The sequence below is a fragment of the Podarcis tiliguerta genome, assembly GCF_965153285.1.
Source record: "Podarcis tiliguerta genome assembly, chromosome: 4".
NCBI lineage: Eukaryota > Metazoa > Chordata > Lepidosauria > Squamata > Lacertidae > Podarcis > Podarcis tiliguerta.
Window position 1 is genome coordinate 14,150,830 of NC_139537.1, and position 22,043 is coordinate 14,172,872.

General features: G+C 46.4%; 1 protein-coding gene and 1 long non-coding RNA gene across 5 annotated transcripts in view; one reads left to right on the forward strand and one right to left on the reverse strand.

The window, feature by feature from the left end:
• NOX4 (NADPH oxidase 4) overlaps nt 1-7,002 on the reverse strand; it is a 101,409-nt gene extending 94,407 nt beyond the window's left edge. For 2 of the 4 annotated variants that reach the window (XM_083436526.1, XM_083436524.1), the window contains exon 1: nt 6,716-6,847. In XM_083436526.1, the coding sequence (XP_083292652.1) occupies nt 6,716-6,772 (57 nt within the window). In that variant the 5' untranslated portion in view covers nt 6,773-6,847. Of the gene's footprint in view, nt 1-6,715 lie in introns of all 4 variants that reach the window. The other 2 variants (XM_083436527.1, XM_083436528.1) reach the window with 2 other exon arrangements.
• A 5,164-nt stretch (nt 7,003-12,166) lies between these two features.
• Nucleotides 12,167-22,043, forward strand: part of LOC310675898 — a 195,121-nt gene continuing 185,244 nt past the window's right edge. The window contains exon 1 of the long non-coding RNA XR_014510295.1: nt 12,167-12,237. This is a non-coding gene — a long non-coding RNA (uncharacterized lncRNA). The remainder of the gene's footprint in view (nt 12,238-22,043) is intronic.

Genomic DNA, 22,043 nt, shown 5'->3' on the forward strand with positions numbered 1-22,043 from the left:
TAAAACCACTCCCCACCACACCACACCCTCTCAAAATAATCAGACTTTTCGCAATACGGAAAGGGACAGGAAAATGCACTGGAAAGTGTGGGATAACTCTTTCTTGATGGAAAGTCATCTATCCTCCTCAGAGGTGTGGGTGTGTAGGTGTGGGTGTGATCACAATGATTATTCAATAAATAGCCAACACTGTCTAACCTCCCTGTAAACAAATCAAAATGAATGCACAGTAAATGGGTTGTCTGGAAGAACCGTCCTATGTGACTGAGAATCCCCAATATGCTCTGGTCTCCCACCACAGATATTGAAATACCGTATCTTTTGCTCTATAAGACTCACTTTTTCCCTCTTAAAAAGTAAGGGGAAATGTGTGTGCGTCTTATGAAGCAAATGCAGGCTGCGCAGCTATCCCAGAAGCCAGAACAGCAAGAGGGATTGCTGCTTTCACTGTGCAGCAATCCCTCTTGCTGTACTGGCTTCTGAGATTCAGAATATTTTTTTCTTGTTTTCCTCCTCCAAAAACTAGGTGCATCTTGTGGTCTGGTGCATCTTATAGAGTGAAAAATACTTTATTGTCACTTGTACAACTTGTATACAGTGAGATTACACAAGCACCCCCCACTCAGCTCTCTTAGTCTTAATTCCCCTCATTTACTGACACATACCCACCAAACCCGAAAGTCAGTTGCCCTGTTGTTATCTTTTCATTCAGCAGCCCACGGATAGAAGCTGTACTTTACCCTGTTGGTGCGACTAATCATGCTTCTATATCTTCTGCCCGAGGGCAGGAGATCAAGAAAGTGCCGGCCAGGGTGTGAATCATCCCTGAGAATTTTCCTCACTCTCCTGAGGCAACATTCTTCCGCTATTTCATCCAATGGATTCACGGGACAGCCCATAATATCTTGTGCTGTATTCGCCACCCTCTGTAGGCACTTCCTATCAGATGATGTCACACCAGCGTACCACACCGTGATGCAGTATGAAAAGACACTTTCTATTGTAGAAGGAGATCATCAACTGTTGATTGACATCGTTCTTCTGCAATACTCTGAGGAGATGGAGTCTCTGTTGGGCTTTCTTAACCACCTGGGTTGTATTTATTTTCCAAGTACGGTCTTCACTGAGATAAACTCCTAGGAATTTAAAGGAAGAGACTCTCTCCACACAGCCCTCCCCGATGTACAGCAGGGCTAGTTCTCCTCTCTTCCTCGGAAAGTCCAACACCATCTCCTTTGGTGGTTGGATCCAGGTTGAATTGGCCACACTTTGGTCCCATGGAAAGCAATGAGACAATAACAGCTTAAGTCCCTTTGAGTTCAGTAGAAACTAAGTGCAACTAAGGCCTGATCCACACTTAGATTTCACCTCACTCTTTCCAGGCAGAGGTCCACGCTTTAAGGCTCTGCGTCCAAGCACTGGGATGTATTTATTTTTTGCCCCAATGCAGTCATGGCTTAAGGGGCATAGATGTCAGTGGGAACTAAGTGCTGCTAGTTTAGTGTGTATTCAACCCACAGAATTTACAAATAAGGAGCCACGATGGCGGGGAGTGGGCATGCATATTGTCCCGAGCAACTTGCTTCAGTGGGGTCTGTAATTAAAAATGATAAGAGATCGCTTTTGGCGCTGAGGCTTGCAAACATGATGAACTCAGATGGCTCTAAATGGACCTGCCAGCTGCAATGCATGATAACAGGGTAATCATGCAGTATCAGCCATCCCAAGAATGCACCCTTAGGCTAGATCTTAAGTTTAGGATGGGGAGGGGGGAGGTGAATAAGAGGAGACCTGATAGGAAGTTGTCATAATGGCTGTGTTCTCCCTCCACTATCAAAGGACACATGCCCCTGATTGCCAGCTGCTGAGAGCCACAAATGGAGAGAGTGCAATTTTGCTCAGGCACTGCTTGCAAGCATCCAATAAGTATCTGTTTAGGTAAATGGTAAAGGACCCCTGGACGGTTAAGTCCAGTCAAAGGCGACTATGGGGTTGCAGCGCTCATCTCGCTTTCAGGCTGAGGGAGCTGGTGTTCATCCACAGGCAGCTTTCTGGGTCATGTGACCAGCATGAGTAAACTGCTTCTGGCGCAACGGGACACCGTGACGAGTGCCAGAGCGCATGGAAACACCGTTTACCTTCCTGCTGCAGCCGTACCTATTTATCTACTTTCACTGGTGTGCTCTCGAACTGCTAGGTTGGCATGAGCTGGAACAGAGCAACGGGAGCTCACCCCGGTGTGGGGATTCAAACCGCTGACCTTCCAATCAGCAAGCCCAAGAGCCATGCTAGCTAAACCCAAGGGAGCCGGCGTTTGTCATGTAGCTGTCCCCTGCCTCCCCTTGGCTACACCCATGGGGAGGGACACAGAAAGCATGATCAGAAGAGGGCCATAGTCAGAAAAAGATTGGGAAACTGGTCTAGCCAAGGTAGCCCAGTATCCTGCTCCCCACAGCGTCCACAAGCAGAGCACAAAAGTCATAGCAATCTCCTGCTAGCATATTATTCTACATGGAGATGCCAGGAATCAAATCTGCACATGAAAAAAATGTGCATGATCAATGAGCTGTGGGCCCTCTGTGCATTCTTCTTAAAGGTAAAGGTACCCCTAACTGTTAGGTCGAGTCATGGACGACTCTGGGGTTGCGTGCTCATTTCGTTCTATAGGCCGAGGGAGCCGGCGTCTGTCCGCAGACAGTCTCTGGGTCATGTGGCCAGCATGACTAAGCCGCTTCTGGCGAAACCAGAGCAGCAAACGGAAACGTTGTTTACCTTCCCGCCAGAGTGGTAGCTACTTATCTACTTGCACTTTGACGTGCTTTCAAACTGCTAGGTGGGCAGAAGCTGGGACCGAACAACAGGAGCTCACCCCGTCGTAGGGATTTGAACCACCGACCTTCTGATCCTCAAGCCCTAGGCTCTGTGGTTTAGACCACAGCGCCACCCGCGTCCCATGCATTCTTCTTAGGAAGCTGCTATTTGTCTGTTTAGTCCAGTTGCATCTAGTCTGACTGGGAGTGGCCCTCTGGGGCAGGGATGTGGAAGACCTGTGGCCCTCCAGATGTCAATGGACTACAGCTCCCACCTGAAAAAGGTGTCAGTCAGGGATGATGACAATAACAGCATCTGAAGTGTGTCAGGTTCCCCATCCCTGCTCTAGGGTTCAAAGGCTTTCTCCATCATCCGATGCTTCTAATAGGTGATGCCAAAGACTGGACCTTGGCATGATATGCTTGCCACCTTCAAATATCTCAAGGGCTGTCAGATGGAAGAGGGAGCAAGCTTGTTTTCTCCTGCTCTGGTGGGTAGGACTCAAACCAATGGCTTCAAGTTGCAAAGAAGGAGATTCTGACTAAACATCAGGAAGAACTTTCTGACATTAAGAGATGTTCAACAGTGGAATGGTCTCCCTCGGGAGCTGGTGGACTCTCCTTCCTTGGAGGTTTTTAAGCAGAGGTTGGGTGTCCATCTGTCATGGATGCTTTAGCTGAGATTCCTGCATTGCAGGGGGTTGGACTAGATGATGCTCGGGGTCCCGTCCAACTCTACAGTTCTATGATTCCGTTATTCTATAACATGATTCCACAATTCTATGAACCTGGAATCTTCTGCTTGCAAAGCAGGTGCTATACCTCAGAGCTACAAATCCTAATCATAGAATCATAGAGTTGGAAGAGACCACAAGGGCCATCGAGTCCAACCCCCTGCCAAGCAGGAAACACCATCAGAGCACTCCTGACATATGGTTGTCAAGCCTCTGCTTAAAGACCTCCAAAGAAGGAGACTCCACCACACTCCTTGGCAGCAAATTCCACTGTCGGACAGCTCTTACTGTCAGGAAGTTCTTCCTAATGTTTAGGTGGAATCTTCTTTCTTGTAGTTTGGATCCATTGCTCCGTGTCCGCTTCTCTGGAGCAGCAGAAAACAACCTTTCTCCCTCCTCTATGTGACATCCTTTTATATATTTGAACATGGCTATCATATCACCCCTTAACCGCCTCTTCTCCAGGCTAAACATGCCCAGCTCCCTTAGCCGTTCCTCATAAGGCATGGTAAAGACTAATGGTAAAGACCAGCTGGTCCCCACCACAGTTGTCTGGGATTTGAACCCAGAACCTCTCAAATGCTGAAACGAGGACAATGCCCCTAAAAAGACAAGTCAGATTACTGGATTTGTAGGAATTCTAAGACCAATGGCGATCCACCAGATGCCCATGGAAAGCTCAGAAGCAGGACCTGGGTGCAACAGAACTCTGCCCACATCTGATCTCCAGCAACTGGCATTTGGAAGCTTACCACCTCCGACAGTGGAGGCAGAACACCTTGATTACTTGCCACAGGTAGTGTCGTCCTCCCCAAATTAGTTGAAAATTAGTTGAAAGCACTTTTTAAGTCTTCCAAGGCTACCCATCATTAACACCTTCCATCCTGAGTGAACAGAAGCAAAGGCGCATCGAATCCCGATGAAGTTATCCCTGAGCGGCTGGGAGAGTCCGCAAAACCTGCACAAGCACAGAAGATCTGTCCATCAAACATACACTCAACAAAAATGTAGAATCATAGAATCATAGAATCATAGAGTTGGAAGAGACCACAAGGGCCATCGAGTCCAACCCCCTGCCAAGCAGGAAACACCATCAGAGCACTCCTGACATATGGTTGTCAAGCCTCTGCTTAAAGACCTCCAAAGAAGGAGACTCCACCACACTCCTTGGCAGCAAATGTGGGGAACTGAAATTAATAGGGAATTTGGGAAAGGTCCTGAACTCATTTGCTTTCAGTGCAGGGGGTGCCAAGCACGATCCGTAGCTTCTCCAGGTGGGCTCGGGCAGACACTTCTGCCTGAAACTTTGAAGAGCCAATACCAGCGGGTGATAATGAGTTGGGTGGACCAATACAGTGGTACCTTGGTTCTCAAACACCTTGGTACTCAAACAACTTGGAACTCAAATACTGCAAACCCAGAAGTAAGTGTTCCGTTTTGCGAACTTTTTTCAGAAGCCAAACATGTTCCCTTTTGAGTGTTACGCTTCCAATTTGAGTGCCACACTTCCGTTTTGAGTGTTATGCTGAGGTCTGTCTGTTTTTGCTATTTATTTTGCATTTTTGTTTTTGTGGCTCCTTTTTTGTGTGACTGTGTGGAACACAGTTCAACTACTGGCTGACTGATTGTGTGACTGTAGTACATTGTTTATTGCTTTCATTTTATGGATCAGTGGTCTTGTTAGATAGTAAAATTCACGTTAAATTGCTGTTTTCGGGGTTGTTTTTAAAAGTCTGGAACGGATTAATCCATTTTGCATTACTTTCTATGAGAAAGCACACCTTGGTTTAGGAACGCTTTGGTTTTGGAACGGATTTCCGAAACGGATTAAGTTTGAGAACCAAGGTACCACTGCAGTAGCTTCCTAAATTCTCATGGTCATCTATAGGATCATAGAAATGTAAGCTTGGAAGGAACCCTGAGAGTCCTCTAGTCCAATCTCCTGCAATGAAGGAATCTCAACTAAAACAGCTACCCAACACTGAAAGTACTTTTTTAATCCCAGATGTGCTTTTGCCATATGTATGTACATGGACTCAAACACACACACACACACACGGTTGGTTTGGGTTCCTCTGTAGCAAAAACCAGCGCAGTTCAACAAAGGAGACAGTTAAAGGGAACCTCCATTTCAAATTCCAAGCTCCATTAATGTGTGACCCCAAAATTTTTGATCCCCCCCAAAAACTGATGCCAAAGTTTAGCGCTAATTTTGTGCAATGAATCTCGCATTTCGTGCCACCTCCCAAACAGAGTACTGTAATTGACACAGCAAATCTGTCGCAAAATGACTACTTAGGTTTCAAACCTACACTTGCATCGCATCTGAGAGTAAGCCCCATTGAACCCATTGACTTACTTCTGAGCAGCCCTGTCTAGAACTGCGTTGTTAGGCAAGCCTCTCATTCTGACATTGCAATTAGGATGGTGACGATTTTACTTTATTAATAACCTCCCTTCACCCTGAGGTCTGAGGGCAGATGACAATAATAAAAAAATACAACATTAGAAACAGTTTTAAACAACTTACAGGGCGGGTCCTAAAAACAGACATTCCCAGTGTCAAAGACCAGGGAAGAAATGTGAGGGGCAGTAATGCTAACCTACATTGCAGGGCTGTTGTGGGAATAATGCAAGCTGATTTATGTGGGGAAATAAACACAGGAACCAGTCTTGTATCCAGTAAGGTCTTTGGCTGATCTAGCTCAGTATCACGGCTGGCAGAAGCTCTCCAAAGTTTCAGAAGTCTTTCTCAACCCTACCTGGAGACGAACCTGGGGCCTTCTACATGCCAAGCAACTGCTCTGTCAATGAGCTATGAGCCTTCCAGAAGGGAGGCGGAGATGGTTTTCTCCATTAGATTTGAACCAAAAGCATTGGTCCTCACCCTGTGATCCTGCGCGTAATGCTCAGAACTTGCCCATGCTCAGGAGCACTCTCTCCTTTCCCCTTCTTCTACTTCCTGGCCTTTCCCCGCACAGGACGGCGCTCCAAGCTCGGCGTTCCCGAGCAGGGCTTGGACCCAACCCTGCGTGAGGGGAAAGGGCAAGAGCGCTCCTGAGCATGGGCAGGTTGTGAGCATCTCGCGCGCGCAAGCGCAGCGAGAGCAACATCCTTGCGATGGAGGCGGCGAGGCTGCGCGCACCCCCGAAAGGCAAAGGTCCCTCTTACCAAAAGGAGGTGTTTGCTGCCCTCGTTGGCGAGCCAGCTCTGGCAGGAGGCAGCCATGGTCCCGGCCGATGAAGGAGTCCCGCCACCGGCTCTCTCTTTCTCTGCTTTTGTACTTTGGGGGCGGCCGGAGGGAGAGGCTTGGCTTCCTTTTCAGCCGCTGGAAAGCCAAGCCTCCCCCCTCCCCTCTTTCCGGCCTCCCCCCTCCCTCTTTCTCTCCTCTTCCCTGGACCCCCTCCCCTCCTCCCCTCCTGCCCCGGGGGGAGAAATCTAGTCGCTTCTCCCTCCTCCTTCCCTCCCCACCTTCCCTGCGCCTAGCAGACAGCTCCAGGGTGGCGCCGACGGGCTCCTTTGTCTGGGACGAGGAGGAGCGATTTTCTCCGCGCGTGGAGTTGGGGGTCTCCTGCGCTCCGAGGAATTCACCTCTCTCTCTCTCTCTCTCTCTCTCTCTCTCTCTCTCTCTCTCTGATGGTTGGGGGGGGGGCCTCTTTGCGCGTGCACCGTTTTCCCTGTGTTTTTTGCACACCCGTCGTCCGATCACCCTGGAACTTTATGATTAGTTTGATGCCAGAACGCGAAGTCGTGGTTTTACTTCGAACAACGAGAACAGCAGCAACAGGTTTCAAAACAGTTGCAAGAGAGGCACACAAAGAAAGATAAGCTCGGCAGGTGAAGCTCCTACCGTCTCGCACTGCAAAGCGCCTCTGTCTCCAGACTTGCGAAAAGCTTCCCCAGTTGGTTGCCTGGCTTGCAATCCAACTGCTATTTTTTTTAAAGAAGAAAGAGAAGCGTTAGGACCTCTGCTTCAAGGAAAGGGAAAGAAATTGCATTTGGCTCAGTTTTGTAATCACAGCAGCAGCAGTTTCTCCAAGCATAGTCAAGAGGTTTTATTTGTTTGTTTGTTTGATTGATTGATTGATTGATTGGTTGGTTGATTAATTGCTCTTAGAATTATAGAGGATCATCTAGTCCAATGCCCTGCAAAGCAGAATTTTTTTTGCCCAACCTGGGGCTTGAACTGATGACCCAGAGATTAATAGTCTCATGCTTTTCTTGCACCTCATGGGGAGTGATGGGGGCACCTTGCAATAGAAAGAATCTCGTGAAGAAAATGAAAAAGTAATAACAGAGCTCTTAGTAATACGACAACACAGCAATGGTGAAGAACAGCAGCCAAGTCTACAGAAGTGATGTTTACATCTCAAATCCTTGAATGTATCTAACATGGGGAACAGATGAATCTCTCATTAGGAAGGGAGCACCATTTAAAAATGGGATGCGGGTGGTGCTGTGGGTTAAACCACAGAGCCTAGGACTTGCTCGGTCCTTGTTCCTGCCAACCTAGCAGTTTGAAAGCACATCAAAGTGCAAGTAGATAAATAGGTACCACTCTGGCGGGAAGGTAAACGGTGTTTTCATGCGCTGCTCTGGTTCGCCAGAAGCAGCTTAGTCATGCTGGCCCCATGACCCCGGAAGCTATACTCCGGCTCCCTCGGCCAGTAAAGCGAGATGAGTGTCGCAACCCCAGAGTCGGCCACGACTGGACCTAATGGTCAGGGGTCACCTTTACCTTATCATTTAAAAGGGTGCCACCCCTGAGAAGCCCTTGCCCCATTTCCCATCCTGTAAGTAGCCCCTGCTGTTGGGACAATAAGCCGGACCTCTCCCATTCCATGGTGGCAAAACGGCACTGAGAACAGGGGAGCTTTGAGGTTTATCCCTTTCTTTTTATCTAACAAGGTTTATACACCCTATCATGAAAACCTGTAAACACAATGCACACAATATAAAATGCACTTTGCAATTACTGATAAAATCAGGTGTTAAAAAACAAGATAGCCTTAAAAAATTACCAACTCCAATCCGCAGTTTTAAAATTGGTCTACCTCAGACTCTCCTTCACTGAAGGTTTTTAAACAGGTTTGATGGGCATCTGTCAGGGATGCTTTAGCTGTGATTCCTGCATTGCAAGGGGGTTGGACTAGATGACCCTCTGGGGTCCCTTCCAATTCTACTATTCTATGCCTGTAGTTCCTTAAAGGTGAGGGACAAGTGCATTCCACACATGCTGATTTGAAAGACCAAAAATGTGGAGAAAGACCGAAACAACTTCACAGCCTAAAAGAAAAGCTGAGCTTGCTTTCAGCTTTCTCAGGTGGCGTAAAGATATCATAAATGCAGATGGTACCCTCACAGTATGGGACGTGGGTGGCGCTGTGGTCTAAACCACAGAGCCTAGGGCTTGCTGATCAGAAGGTCGGTGGTTCGAATCCCCGCAACAGAGTAAGCTCCTGTTGCTCGGTCCCTGCTCCTGCCAACCTAGCAGTTTGAAAGCACGTCAAAGTGCAAGTAGATAAATAGGTACCACTCCGGAGGGAAGGTAAACGGCGTTTTGTGCGCTGCTCTGGTTCACCAGAAGCAGCTTAGTCATGCTGGCCACATGACCCAGAAGCTGTATGCCGGCTCCCTCGGCCAGTAAAGCAAGATGAGCGCCGCAACCCCAGAATCGTCCGCGACTGGACTTAACGGTCAGGGGTCCCTTTACCTTTACCATCACAGTGCTGTGTAATAGCAGAACCCCATGCAAGGATGGATGAAAATGAAACTCTTATCATCTGATAAGTTCTGTTTTTAGTACCAGTGCTTGAAGCAACGAGACCAGAGATATACTGCTATGTTTTAACATCTGAGCAGAAAGCTGGGTGGGTAACTTGAGTGCTTTTAAGGATAAAACAAGCGTCAAATGGAATTGAGTGGGATGAAATGAGAGTCCAAGACTTTATCTTGCTCAAGCTTCTTGTCTGTAGTTTTTTCCGGTCTGCCACTCTGCTTAAATTCAGTTTGAATCGTTCCCCAAAGAACATTACTCTTTTCAAAAATGAAGAGAGAACAGTAGCCATCAAGCAATTAATATATATTATTTTCCCCAGTCTAATGCACTCAAACAAATAAGGTCCTGAACTGGCATTTGCTCTAAGGTGTTTCGCTGATCTTAGGCCAATAAATGTGGAGGAGGGGAAGGCAAAAATCTTATATACCGAGTCGAAATAATAAGCCAATTTTTCGGCCAAAATCTTCCGATGTATTTTTTGCAGTATCTGAATTCACCAGCAGGAGAGTGTGAAAGTGAGTGCAGCCCCCAGATTCCACACCCCAGGAGTTTCATTTCCCTCCCTTCCTCTTTGAAGCATGAAGACCAATTTCCCTCACCCGAGTTCCATTCAAAATATAACATAAGGTCACCCGGAGCGATGTCCTCAAATAACCCCTCCCACACATTCCTACCTTAAAGGAAAACGAAAAGCGGGGAGGCAGCGGCTGCCATGTGTGGCAGCAGGGCTGGCAAAGGTAAACAGAGCGGGATGGGAATGCAAGGAGCATGAGTGCGTGGGAACAGCATGACATCAGCAAGACATGACAAATGGCTAAAAAGAATCAACTGGATCCATTTGGTCCTGCTATCCGGGTGATATTACCTTTCATCTCATCATCATCATAAGCTTCATTGCACTAGCCAAAGGCCATGGAATCATTCACAAAGGGAACAAAAGGAAAAGCAATAATCATCATAAAAACCATAAAGACATCCGGCACTGCAAATACAATAAACCACGGTCGCATCTTCTAGAAGTTATTTGTTGCATACAATAGAATATGCCAGCTTAAATGTCCGAATCACCTTTGCAATTGACCTCTATTTTATCTAGCTCTTTTCTCCCGATCTTCTTAGCTGCCAACGCATATAAAGGTAAAGGTACAGGGACCCCTGACCATTAGGTCCAGTTGTGACCAACTCTGGGGTTGCGGCGCTCATCTCGCTTTGTTGGCTGAGGGAGCCGGCGTACAGCTTCCAGGTCATGTGGCCAGCATGACTAAGCCGCTTCTGGCGAACCAGAGCAGCGCACAGAAACACCATTTACCTTCCCGCCAGAGTGGTACTTATTTATCTACTTGCACTTTGACATGCTTTCAAACTGCTATGTTGGCAGGAACTGGGACCGAGCAACAGCAGCTCACCCCGTTGCGGGGATTCGAATCACAGACATTCAGATCGGCAAGTCCTAGGCTCTGTGGTTTAACCCACAGCGCCCCCCGCATCCCTCTCAGGTAGAATATGCCAGCTTAAATGTCCGGATCACTTTTGCAATTGACCACTATTTTATCTAGTTCTTTTCTCCTGATCTTCTTAGCTGCCAAAGCATATAGTGCTACTTTATAAGTGATGAAGTCATCAGTATCACTCAGCAGCCATTTCACCCTTTCCACCCTGTCCGAGTGTGTTTCATTCATGAGCAGGGGTTTTATAAAACGGTCTCTTGGTTCTATATATAGCGGGCATTGCAATAAATAGTGGTACAGGTCCTCTACAAAAGGTTGCCCACACAGGAAAAGTCTCTCTTTGTGCTGAACTTTGCCGTACTGACCATCCACCACCGCCGAGGGCAGCATTTCATCTCAGTTCCTAGCGCATAGCTTTAGGAAATCGACACAGACACCCCCCCCCAACACATTATATAAGAAAAGAACATTACATACCCTCCAACATTTCACCAATGAAAATAGGGAAGTCCTAAAGAAAAGCAGGGGGCGTGGGTGGCGCTGTGGGTTAAACCACAGAGCCTAGGACTTGCCGATCAGAAGGTCGGCAGTTCGAATCCCTGTGACGGGGTGAGCTCCTGTTGCTCGGTCCCTGCTCCTGCCAACCTAGCAGTTCAAAAGTACGTTAAAGTGCAAGTAGATAAATAGGTACCGCTCCAGTGGGAAGGTAAACGGCCTTTCCGTGCACTGCTCTGGTTCACCAGAAGCGGCTTAGTCATGCTGGCCACAACCCGGAAGTTGTACGCCAGCTCCCTCGGCCAATAAAGCAAGATGAGCGCTGCAACCCCAGAGTCGGCCACGACTGGACCTAATGGTCAGGGGTCCTTTAAGGAAAAGCAGGGCATTCCGGGATCAAATCAGAAACTGGGATTCTGGGATTCTGTAAATCCAGGACTGTCCCTGGAAAATAGGGACACTTGGAGGGTCTGAAATTGAACACAATTATTCTTATGGATTGCCTAGAGCTATACCCTGGGTCAAATGTGCAATGACGGTGTTTGCCTTGCACAGAGGATGGCTCAATGCATTGCTCTTCCTCCCAGGACCAAAAAGCAGCTTGTACGTAGATGGTCCTTTGGTGGCCTTCCATGTAGGACCATTTTCACTTTGTTTCCAAGGAGAGGATGCGGGCAAGACTGAAGTTGGCTCCACCTGCCATTGGTTCTGGCTCCACCTACGTACGGTTGGTCCTTCTGCCCCACCAGTCTCAATGGGCAGAAGCCACCAGTGTTGTCTTCCCTGACTGATGGCAGCTCTCCACAGACTCTGGCAGAGGTCATTCCCATCATTCCCTGCTCTCCAATCCTTTCAGTATGTTTCCGAGCACAATTCAAAGTGTTGGTGCTGACCTTGAAAGCCCTAAACAGCCTCGGCTCAGTAAACCTGAAGGAGTGTCTCCACCCGCATCGTTCAGCCCAGACACTGAGGTCCAGTTCTGGGGGCCTTCTGATGGTTCCCTCCCTGAGAGAAGTGAGGTTACAGGGAACCAGACAGAGGGCCTTCTTGGTAGTGGCGCCCACCCTGTAGAACACCGTCCCATCAGATGTCAAGGAAATAAACAACTACCTCACTTTTAGAAGACATCTGAAGGCAGCCCTGTTTAGGCAAGTTTTTAATGTTTGATGTTTTATCGTAATTTTAATATTCTGTTGGGAGCTGGCCAGAGTGGCTAGGGAAACCCAGCAGGATGGGCGGAGTGTAAATAATAAATTATTATTACTATTATTTCAGCTGCAGGTGCCAGTGATGGAACCTGCAGCTCTATCTCTGAGCCCTAGTCAACTCCCCTATAAGCTGCTGCTGCGATGAAATGAAAAGGAATATGCAGTTTGCAAGCTGGCCATCATGGATCCATGCACAAGGCCCATGTGGGGTGCAGAAAATAATTTATTGCTTAGCTGATTTGCAACACATTTCAAATGTGCAGGTTCTTCCTCCGGGGAAACATTAGGAGATGCAATTAACCTTCTGTTCTGACATGTTCTCATCCAGATTACATAAAGGTAGACAGATCCCCCCCCCCCGAAAGTAGAAATAGGAAAAGAACATTCTTCTCTGGCTTGCTGCTTATAGTCACAGTCACCTCCAAGACTGGTTATGTTCCAACCCAACTGTTTTTATTGGGGGGGGGGGGTTATAAGAAAGATTTTTTGGGGGGAGTAGCCCATCATCAGTTGATGTTTCCTCTCTCTCAACTGTCAGTGGGAGAGATGGAAAGCAGAACTCATTATCGTGTTTTTAATATTCTGTTGGGAGCCACCCAGAGTGGGCAGGGTGTAAATAATGAAATAATAATAATAATAATAATAATAATAATAATAATAATAATAATAATACTCCATTGGCTTTGCTGTGACTGTTCTATTGGGAACCTCTTACCCCTGAGCTATGCAAGCTGGTAGTTACTATAACAGTAACAGTACTATAAAACTCAGTGAGTTTGATTTCTTTTTCCTCTTCCCTCCCTGTCCCTTTCCCCTTCTGTGTTGTGTTGTTGTTGTTGCTGCTGCTGCTGCTTCAGATTATAAGCCCGCAGACAGGGACTGTATTGTTTTAATTGATTGTATGGGAGCCCTTTCAGCTGAGGAGTAGAGTACAAACGCTCAAAATAATTAAATAAATTGCAAAACACAGGAAGAGTCTCACATCACCAGGAAAGGAAAACGATCGCGTTAAGTTACAGCAAAGCAATAACCAGGGCCAGAGAAGCAAGTCGGGAGAAGGAATTGTGCCAGAATGAAAGCTGAGGAATGGGGCGGGGGATGCACACTGAAAAAATAGCTCTTTATAAAGAGAAAATAATACCCATCAAAATGCAGTCCTTTGCATATTCGCACGACAATTTCAATTTATTCAATGGGCCTCACTCCCAAATAAATATGCAAAGAGTAGCAGCAGGACCTGAGCACAACAGAACTCTTTGCACACTATTCTGTGCCCTGACAGCTAAGGGTTTCTTCATCAGTATTCCCCCAAATTTCCAGTGGAGAAAACTCTACCAAAACGAAGCAACAATCACTACGACCTCTATTTTTGTCCTGACTTTTCCCTTCTCAATTTTCCTGGCCCGTCACATCTCTGGTTCCACACCATCATATCCCTGGACCCAATATTAGATGTGTGCCTTCTCAGAGTTAACACAGTATCCATAATATTATGAAGTACTCCCTCATTTGTGCATAGTCCCCTGTATACATGCATGCATACATACAGAAAATGCCAATGCAGGGCAAGAGCACTGAGTGACAGCTTTTTCTCACCCCATTCTCACAGTGGGGAAAGACTCCAAAAAGCGGAGTCCCCCACCTTCAGCCTGAAGTGGTACATTCCATCTCCATCACCTCATTCTCTTCAAGAGTTCTGGAGCCATCAGAGGATGTCCTTCTTCTCCAGTCCTTAACTCAGCCCAGTGGAGGATGGTCCATTAGGGCAAATGGGGGACTGCCCCATCAACCTCCTTCTGCCCTCAGCCAGCAACCACTTGCCTTTCCTCCTACTTACAACCTGTGCACAGCTTGTCAGCTCCCTTCCTCTTTAGTCTCAGGTCTTGCCCTTGTAGAATGCAACAGGGAGGAGGAGGAGGATGGGGACCAAATTAGATCTTGTTGGCTCTGGCACTGGCGCCACCTACTGTTCAGCTCCCTGCCTTTCATCCTACCAGCTGCCATCACTGCTTATTGCCTTATTTTCTCCGCTATCTCCATGGCAAGATTCTAGCCTAAAACTGGAGTGTGGAACCTTTTTATCTTGTTGAGGGCCACGTTCCTTCAGAAACAATCTGTTGGGGGCCACAAGCTGACAGTGGGTGGGGAGAGTCAGAGCCAAACATGGGCATGGACAATTCTCTCCCTGAATTCCTTTCTGCTACTCTCACCTAGGCCTTAAGAGTCTAGATGACATTAGGACTGTCATCTGGCCTAGAATAATACAGTTTCTTTCTCCTTATTGCACACTTGCCACTCTGCCTTCATAATATTGCTCAGAACTCCAGATATCTCCCTGGCAACTACCTATAAACAGCAGGGCTGATTTCTGAACTCATAAAAATCTACAATGAATTATAAATCACTTATTCCTATTTTTGTTTCATTGGAGGGGAAGAATCATAATTATATGGCTTTGGAAAGGAGGTTGGTGCAAACCGTTGCGTCCACTTCCAAAATAAAAATTCCTGCCTTATTGCTCATGCTTATTTGTCTAAGATGTTATGAATGCTGTGTAAACTAGAATAGCCAGAAAATGACATTGATTTCTCCATTACCTTGGCCTCTTGTTATGATTTTGTTTTGCATGTTATCTTTTGTTGATCAAGACTATTTCATTGTCGAGCAATCCCAAACCTGAATTTGAGCCACAGGTCAGGTCTGGAAGTTGGATTCCTACTGGCCAAACACAACCCTGGAACAGCTGAAGCAATGTAAAAAGGAAAAAGAGGGACTCTGAGCATGTTCTAAAAGGGTTATTTGGGTGAGGTCTGGTTTCTGGATGGCATAGCTATGCACACTGAAGGAGCTGAGTATGTTTAGCCTGGTAAAGAGAAGATTGAGAAGTGACATTACCTTCAAATGCTGTATATAAAAGGCTGGTCATGTAGAAGATGAAACAAGCTTGTTTTCTGCTGCTCCAGAGGTCAAGACTCAAACCCATGGATCCAAATGACAAGAAAGGAGATTCTGGCTAAACATCAGAAAGAACTTTCAGACAGCAAAAAAGGTAAAAGTAAAGGACTCCTGGAGGATTAAGTCCAGTCAAAGGCGACTAGGGTACAGTGCTCATCTCGCTTTCAGGTCAAGGGAGCTGACATTTGTCTGCAGACAGCTTTCTGGGTCATGTGGCCAGCATGACTAAACCGCTTCTGGGGCAACAGAACACCGTGACAAAAACCAGAGCACACGGAAACGCCGTTTACCTTTCCGCCACAGCGGTACCTATTTATCTACTTGCACTGGTGTGTTTTCAAACTGCTAGGTTGGCAGGAACTAGGACAGAGCAATGGGAGCTCACTCCGTCTCAGGGATTCGAACCGTCAACCTTCTGATTGGCAAGCCGAAGAGGCTCAGTGGTTTAGAACACAGCGCCACTGGCATCTGACAGTAAGAGCTGTTCGGCAATGGAATGGACTGCTTTGGAAGGTGGTGGACTCTCCTTCATTAAAGTAAAGGGTAAACGGACCTCTGACCATTAGGTTCAGTTGCAGACGACTCTGGGGTTGCGGTGCTCATCTCACTTTATTGGCTGAGGGAGCCAGCGTACAGCTTCTGGGTCATGAGGCCAGCATGACTAAGCCGCTTCTGGCAAACCAGAGCAACACATGGAAACACCATTTACCTTCCTGCCAGAGCGGCACCTATTTATCTACTTGCACTTTGATGTGCTTTCAAACTGCTAGGTTGGCAGGAGCAGGGACCAAGCAATGGGAGCTCACCCTGTCACAGGGATTTGAACTGCCGACCTTCTGATCGGGAAGCCCTAGGCTCTGCAGTTTAACCCACAGCGCCACTCGAGTCTCCTTCATTAGAGGTTTCTAAAAACAGAGGTTGGATGGGATTCATTTGCTGTGATTCCTGTATTGTCCCTTCCAACTCTAGGATTCTATTCTCAGCCCTGCCACCCAAAAAGAGCACAAAACAGGATATTGATTTGAATCAAATTTTCATTTGCTGATATACTGTATTTTTCGCTCTATAGGAAGCACCCGACCATAGGACGCACCTTGTTTTAGAGGGGGAGAACAAGAAAAAAAGATTCTCCCCCTCTCTGCTCAGCGCCCCTTCAGCAAAGCGGCAGGAGAAATGGAGCCCCTTCCATTTCTCCTCCTGCTTCGCTGAAGGGGCGCTGCACAGCTCTCCCTCTCTGCTGAAGCCAGGAGAGTCATGCTCTCCTGGCTTCAGTGAAAGGAACCCGAAGCCTGCGGAGTGCAGCGGGAACTTGCGCTGCGCTCCGCAGGCTTCAGGCGGCTATCCCTGAAGCCTGGAGAGTGAGAGGGGTCGGTGCGCACCGACCCCTCTAGCTCTCCAGCTTTCAGGGAAAGCAACGCAAAGCCTCCGTAGCGCCGAGGGAGCGCTCCCTCTGCGCTTCGGAGGCTTCACATTGCTATCGCTGAAGCCAAGGAGCCTGCATTCGCTCTATAGGACGCACAAAATATCCCGGGCAGATCCGAGAAGATGGGTGGGGGAAGGAGAAACTATGACTCTTTGCTGTAACTTAAGTGTATTCTGACAGGGCATCCCTATTCTGTTTAAGCTAGTTTTAACATCACTCCTTCTGCCCAAGGAACCCTGTGGTTCATAATTCACTGAGGAGGGCAAGTCACCTTTAACAGATAATTATCAGCATGTCCACTGGATTATTTGTAAGCAAAGCCATGGCAAGCTGGTATCAAACTGATAAAAGTGGCAGTGCAGATAATGATACACCTTTAAAAGCAAGCAGGAAGAGCTTGCTCAGGTATCACTAGACAAAGCATGGCCAAGAATGCTGATGAAATTTAGACTTTTGTCATTTTGGATGCTTTCTCATCTAGACTTAATTGGGAGGGCTGAGTACATCTTGAGTTTCTTACTGAGCTTCCTATAGGAGTAGTCGGTAAGATCTGTAGGATCAAGGTAATCTTCCGATATATTTCTATGATCTAAACAAGAATGTGTTCAGCGTGCAAAATTGCACAGCCAAAGAGGGCATTTGACACATCTTTGGGGCTCAAGGTGTCTAGAATCATTAATCTATGCTCTAGATCAAAGGGTTCAAAAAGTGGCTCTCCGGGCTTAAACTTGCAAGGATGCTTCACCATCAACGGTCAATGCAAAGGCAACCATTTGGAATGGCTTTGGACAATGCAGCAGATTGCTCGTTGCATTCCTGACAAGTACGTTCCATCCCTTCAAATCCTCCTTATCCAAACAAGCTAACATTCTCCTGCTGCTTAAGGATGAGAACAAAAGGGGAGAATTGGACACAGCCGCATTGTTTGTTTCCAGGAGAAGTCATCAGTGTAGAAGTTGCACTTGGTTGGTGATCCCACATGCCCCAACTGTCCCTTACTGAACAAGGGCAGTTCCTATCTACTCAGGACTGTTGATCAGTGGTCTGTGTGCAAATAGCCAGTACCGAATGCAATCTCTGACATTTTCAGCTCCGGCCTGAAACCCTGAAAAGCCACCACCTCTTCTTTGCAGAAAATGCTGTGCTAGACGAACCAATGGTTTGGTTCTGCATAAGGCAGTTTCAACTGAAAAATCAGGGGGGAGGCAGCCTATAGGAAGGAAGTTGAGCAGTTGGGGGAGTGGTGCAGGAAAAACAACTTACTCCTTAACTTAAATAAAACAAAAGAGATCATTGTGTCCTTTAGGAAATGTAAATTGAATATTCAGCCACTTATTATTGAGGGGAAATGTGTGGAGCAGGTCTCGGTGTTTCGGTTTCTGGGGATGGAGTTGAGAAACGACCTAACCTGGGGAGAGAACAGCAAAAACCTGGTGAAGAGAGCACAGCCATTGTGCTGTGGAGAGCGTATTAACTTATGGTCTGTGTGTGTGGTTTGGGAGCTGCACGGCCAGGGAGAAAATAATGCTATCCAGGGTTGTAAAGACTGCAGAGAGAATAATTGGGTGCACTCTTCCCACCTTAGATCGAATCTATGCTGCCAGGTGCCATAAGAAAGCGGCAGAGATAGCACAGGATAGTACGCACCCCGGAAATGATCTTTTTCAGCTTCTGCCTTCTGGAAGAAGGTATAGGGTTATAAAGGCCAGGACTAGCCGCCTGAGAAACAGTTTCTACACAAATGCAATTCTGTTCTGAATGCAGCATAAGGGGTCTCTATAGTATAGTGTATTTTAAAATGGGGTTTTAGAGTTTTTAGGGGGTTTTGAATGTTTTATGTAGTTTTTATGTAGTTTTATGTAGTTTTTCAATTTCATTGTTCTGCATGGGACAATGACAATAAAGATATCGTATATTACTGGCCCAACCTCTGCCTTCTTGGACTAGTTTGTTAATATATCACCACTGTGATTTGCTGAGCATCTTCTTCTTAACATCCAACGGGGTGTAGGGGTTAGCTGTGGGACTCAGGCTAGAGAAACAGGGGTTCCAGAAGCCATGTAGCCTTTAACAGACCTCCATCAATTTGTCTAACTATCCCATTTGAGAAGAACATGGACTTCATCCGGTGCACAGACTCAAATTGCTGGGCTCCACCCCCGACCTTCTGTAGGCCCTGTTCATCTGCCAAATGTGCCATCAAGCCAACAGCATTTTTGAAATGAATTACTGGCCTCCCTTTGGTGGAAGGAAGTCAGTTGTGAGGACCTTGATGCTTCATTCATTGAAATTCGTTGATAAACTTTGCCATGTGCAGCTGTTACTGGAAGGCTGAGACCTGCCAACTGTCATTCATGAGCTGGTGGGAACCTCCAGATAAGACTACTGTAATACAATTCACTATACACAGGGCTGCCTCTGGAGATAGTTTAGGAATATCTGCTGGAATAAGATGTGGCAGCCTACCTTTTAACAGGTGTGCATTGATATTTTCATATATCACCTGTTTTGGAAAATATATATATACATGCACTGACTGGCCAGTTTGTTTTTGGACCCAACTCAAAGTATGGATTCTTTGCTTTGAAGTCCTACACAAATTGGGTCTTGATTATTTCTGGGAATACGAATTTTCACATCTCAATGTGATTTACAGCTAATGAAGACAGAAAAGCCTAGCATTATGCATCAGTGGCAAAACATCCATTATGGGTAACAGAAGCAAATTTAAAAGCCAGAATATTAACAAAAGCTTTCATTGGACACAGAGCTTCTCGAATAATTTTTAAATTTATTTGTGAGATATCTCTCTTTTTTGCCCCCCAAAACAGCTTATCGTCAAATTAAAACACAGTCAGTCGCAGAAACAAAACAAGACAAATTGATAAAAATCTGCAAGTAAGAACAAAAAAAGAGAAACCAAGAACAACCCATACATCTTGAATATTTCCAATCCCAATGGAAAGGCTGCCGAAAAGCCTGGGTAGATGTTTATTTCTATATTTTAATACGCACATAAATATTCCCAACACAAGCAGCTTATACAGTGGTACCTCAGGTTACAGACACTTCGGGTTACAGAAGCTTCAGGTTACAGACTCTGCTAACCCAGAAATAGTACCTCGGGTTAAGAACTTTGCTTCAGGATGAGAACAGAAATTGTGCAGTGGCGGCGTGGCGGCAGCAGGAGGCCCCATTAGCTAAAGTGGTACCTCAGGTTAAGAACAGTTTCAGGTTAAGAACGGACCTCCAAAGGAATTAAGTTCTTAACCAGAGGTAGCACTGTAAAGGATGTCCTTGTGGAAGCTCTGCAATTGGTCAGTGCTTACATAGAAGGCTTCCTATGAACTCATGCCTGGCCTTGGGGATCAGCCGAATGAAGTTTGTAAGGTCAGATAGCCATTAGTGATTCCTGCATTGCAGGGGGTTAATGACCCCAGATGACCCTTGAGGTCCCTTCCAGCCCTACAGTTCTATTGTTCTGTGACACACACTGATTGGAAATGAAGTAGTAAGTACAACAGCAAACATTTGCAAGCAGAAACCAGGAGCACAAGTCATCCTGAATCACCCTAAATGGCCTCGGTCCAGTATACCAGAAGGAGCCTCTCCACTCCCATCATTCTGCCCGGACACTGAGGTCCAGCGCCGAGGGACTTCTGGCGGTTCCCTCACTGCGAGAAGCCAAGTTACAGGGAAGCAGGCAAAGGGCCTTCTTGGTAGTGGCACCCGCCCTGTGGAACACCCTCTCACCAAATGTCAAAGAGAACAACTACTACCAGATTTTTAGAAGACATCTGATGGCAGCCCTGTTTAAGGAAGCTTTTAATGTTTGATGCATTGTTGCATTTTAATATTTTGTTGGAAGCCGATCAGAGTGGCTGGGGAAGCCCAGCCAGATGGGCGAGGTATAAATTATTATTATTATTATTATTATTATTATTATTATTAAACCATAGAATTGTAGAGTTGGAAGGGACTCCAAGGGTCAAATGGTCCAACCCCCCACAATGCAGGAATAATTCTCAGCTAAAGCACCCATGACAGGTGGCCATCCAAGCTCTGCTTAAAAACCTCCAAGGAAGGAGAGTCCACCACCTCCCGAGGGAGATCGTTCCATTGTCATACAGCTCTTACTGTCAGAAGTTCTTCCTGATGTTGAACCAGAATCTCCTTTCTTGTAACTTGAAGCCATTGGTTTGAGTCCTGCCCTCCAGAGCAGGAGGAAACAAGCTTGCTCCATCTTCCATGTGACAGCCTTTGAGATATTTGAAGGTGGCTATCATGTTACCTCTCAGTCTCCTCTTTTCCAGGCTACACACACCCAGCTCCTTCAACCGCTCCTCATAAGGCTTGGTTTCCAGACCCTTGATCATCTTGGTCGCTCTCTTCTGCACACATTCTATACATGATTTTAAAAAAAGACAATTGGTGGGAATGTAAGAAAGTGAAGAACTTCTGAGAAATGATATATAATGAGATGAAAAAGATGTTGAAATAAACATTTTTTTAAAAAAACCAGAAGCATTTTTACTTGGTATTATAGGCCAGGATATTAATAGGCAAGATGTTAAATTGTTTTTATATGCAACAACAGTGGGAAGAGTATTGTTAGCCCAGAAATGGAAGCAAGAAGAAGAAGAAGAAGAAGAAGAAGAAGAAGAAGAAGAAGAAGAAGAGGAGGAGGAGTTTGGATTTGATATCCTGCCTTTCACTCCCCTTCAGGAGTCTCAAAACGGCTAACATTCTCCTTTCCCTTCCTCCCCCACAACAAACACTCTGTGAGGTGAGTGGGGCTGAGAGACTTCAAAGAAGCGTGACTGGCCCAAGGTCACCCAGCAGCTGCATGTGGAGGAGCGGAGACGTGAACCCGGTTCCCCAGATTACGAGACTACCGCTCTTAACCACTACACCACACTGGCTCTGAAAGAAGAATGGCAGACGAAATTAATGGACTATGCAGAATTGGATAGAATGACAGGAAGGATTCGAAACCTGTGGGACCAGAGATTTACAGAAGCCTGGAAGAAGTATATGAACTATTTGAAGAGCAATTGTAACCAACAAATTACGCTAGTAGGATTACAAGAGGTTTTGTAAGGAGAAATATATGAAGTGTTACAAGGTAGATAAAGAATAGAGATATTGGTTATGAGTTTTAAATGTAACAGGAAACGTAAGAAATGTATAC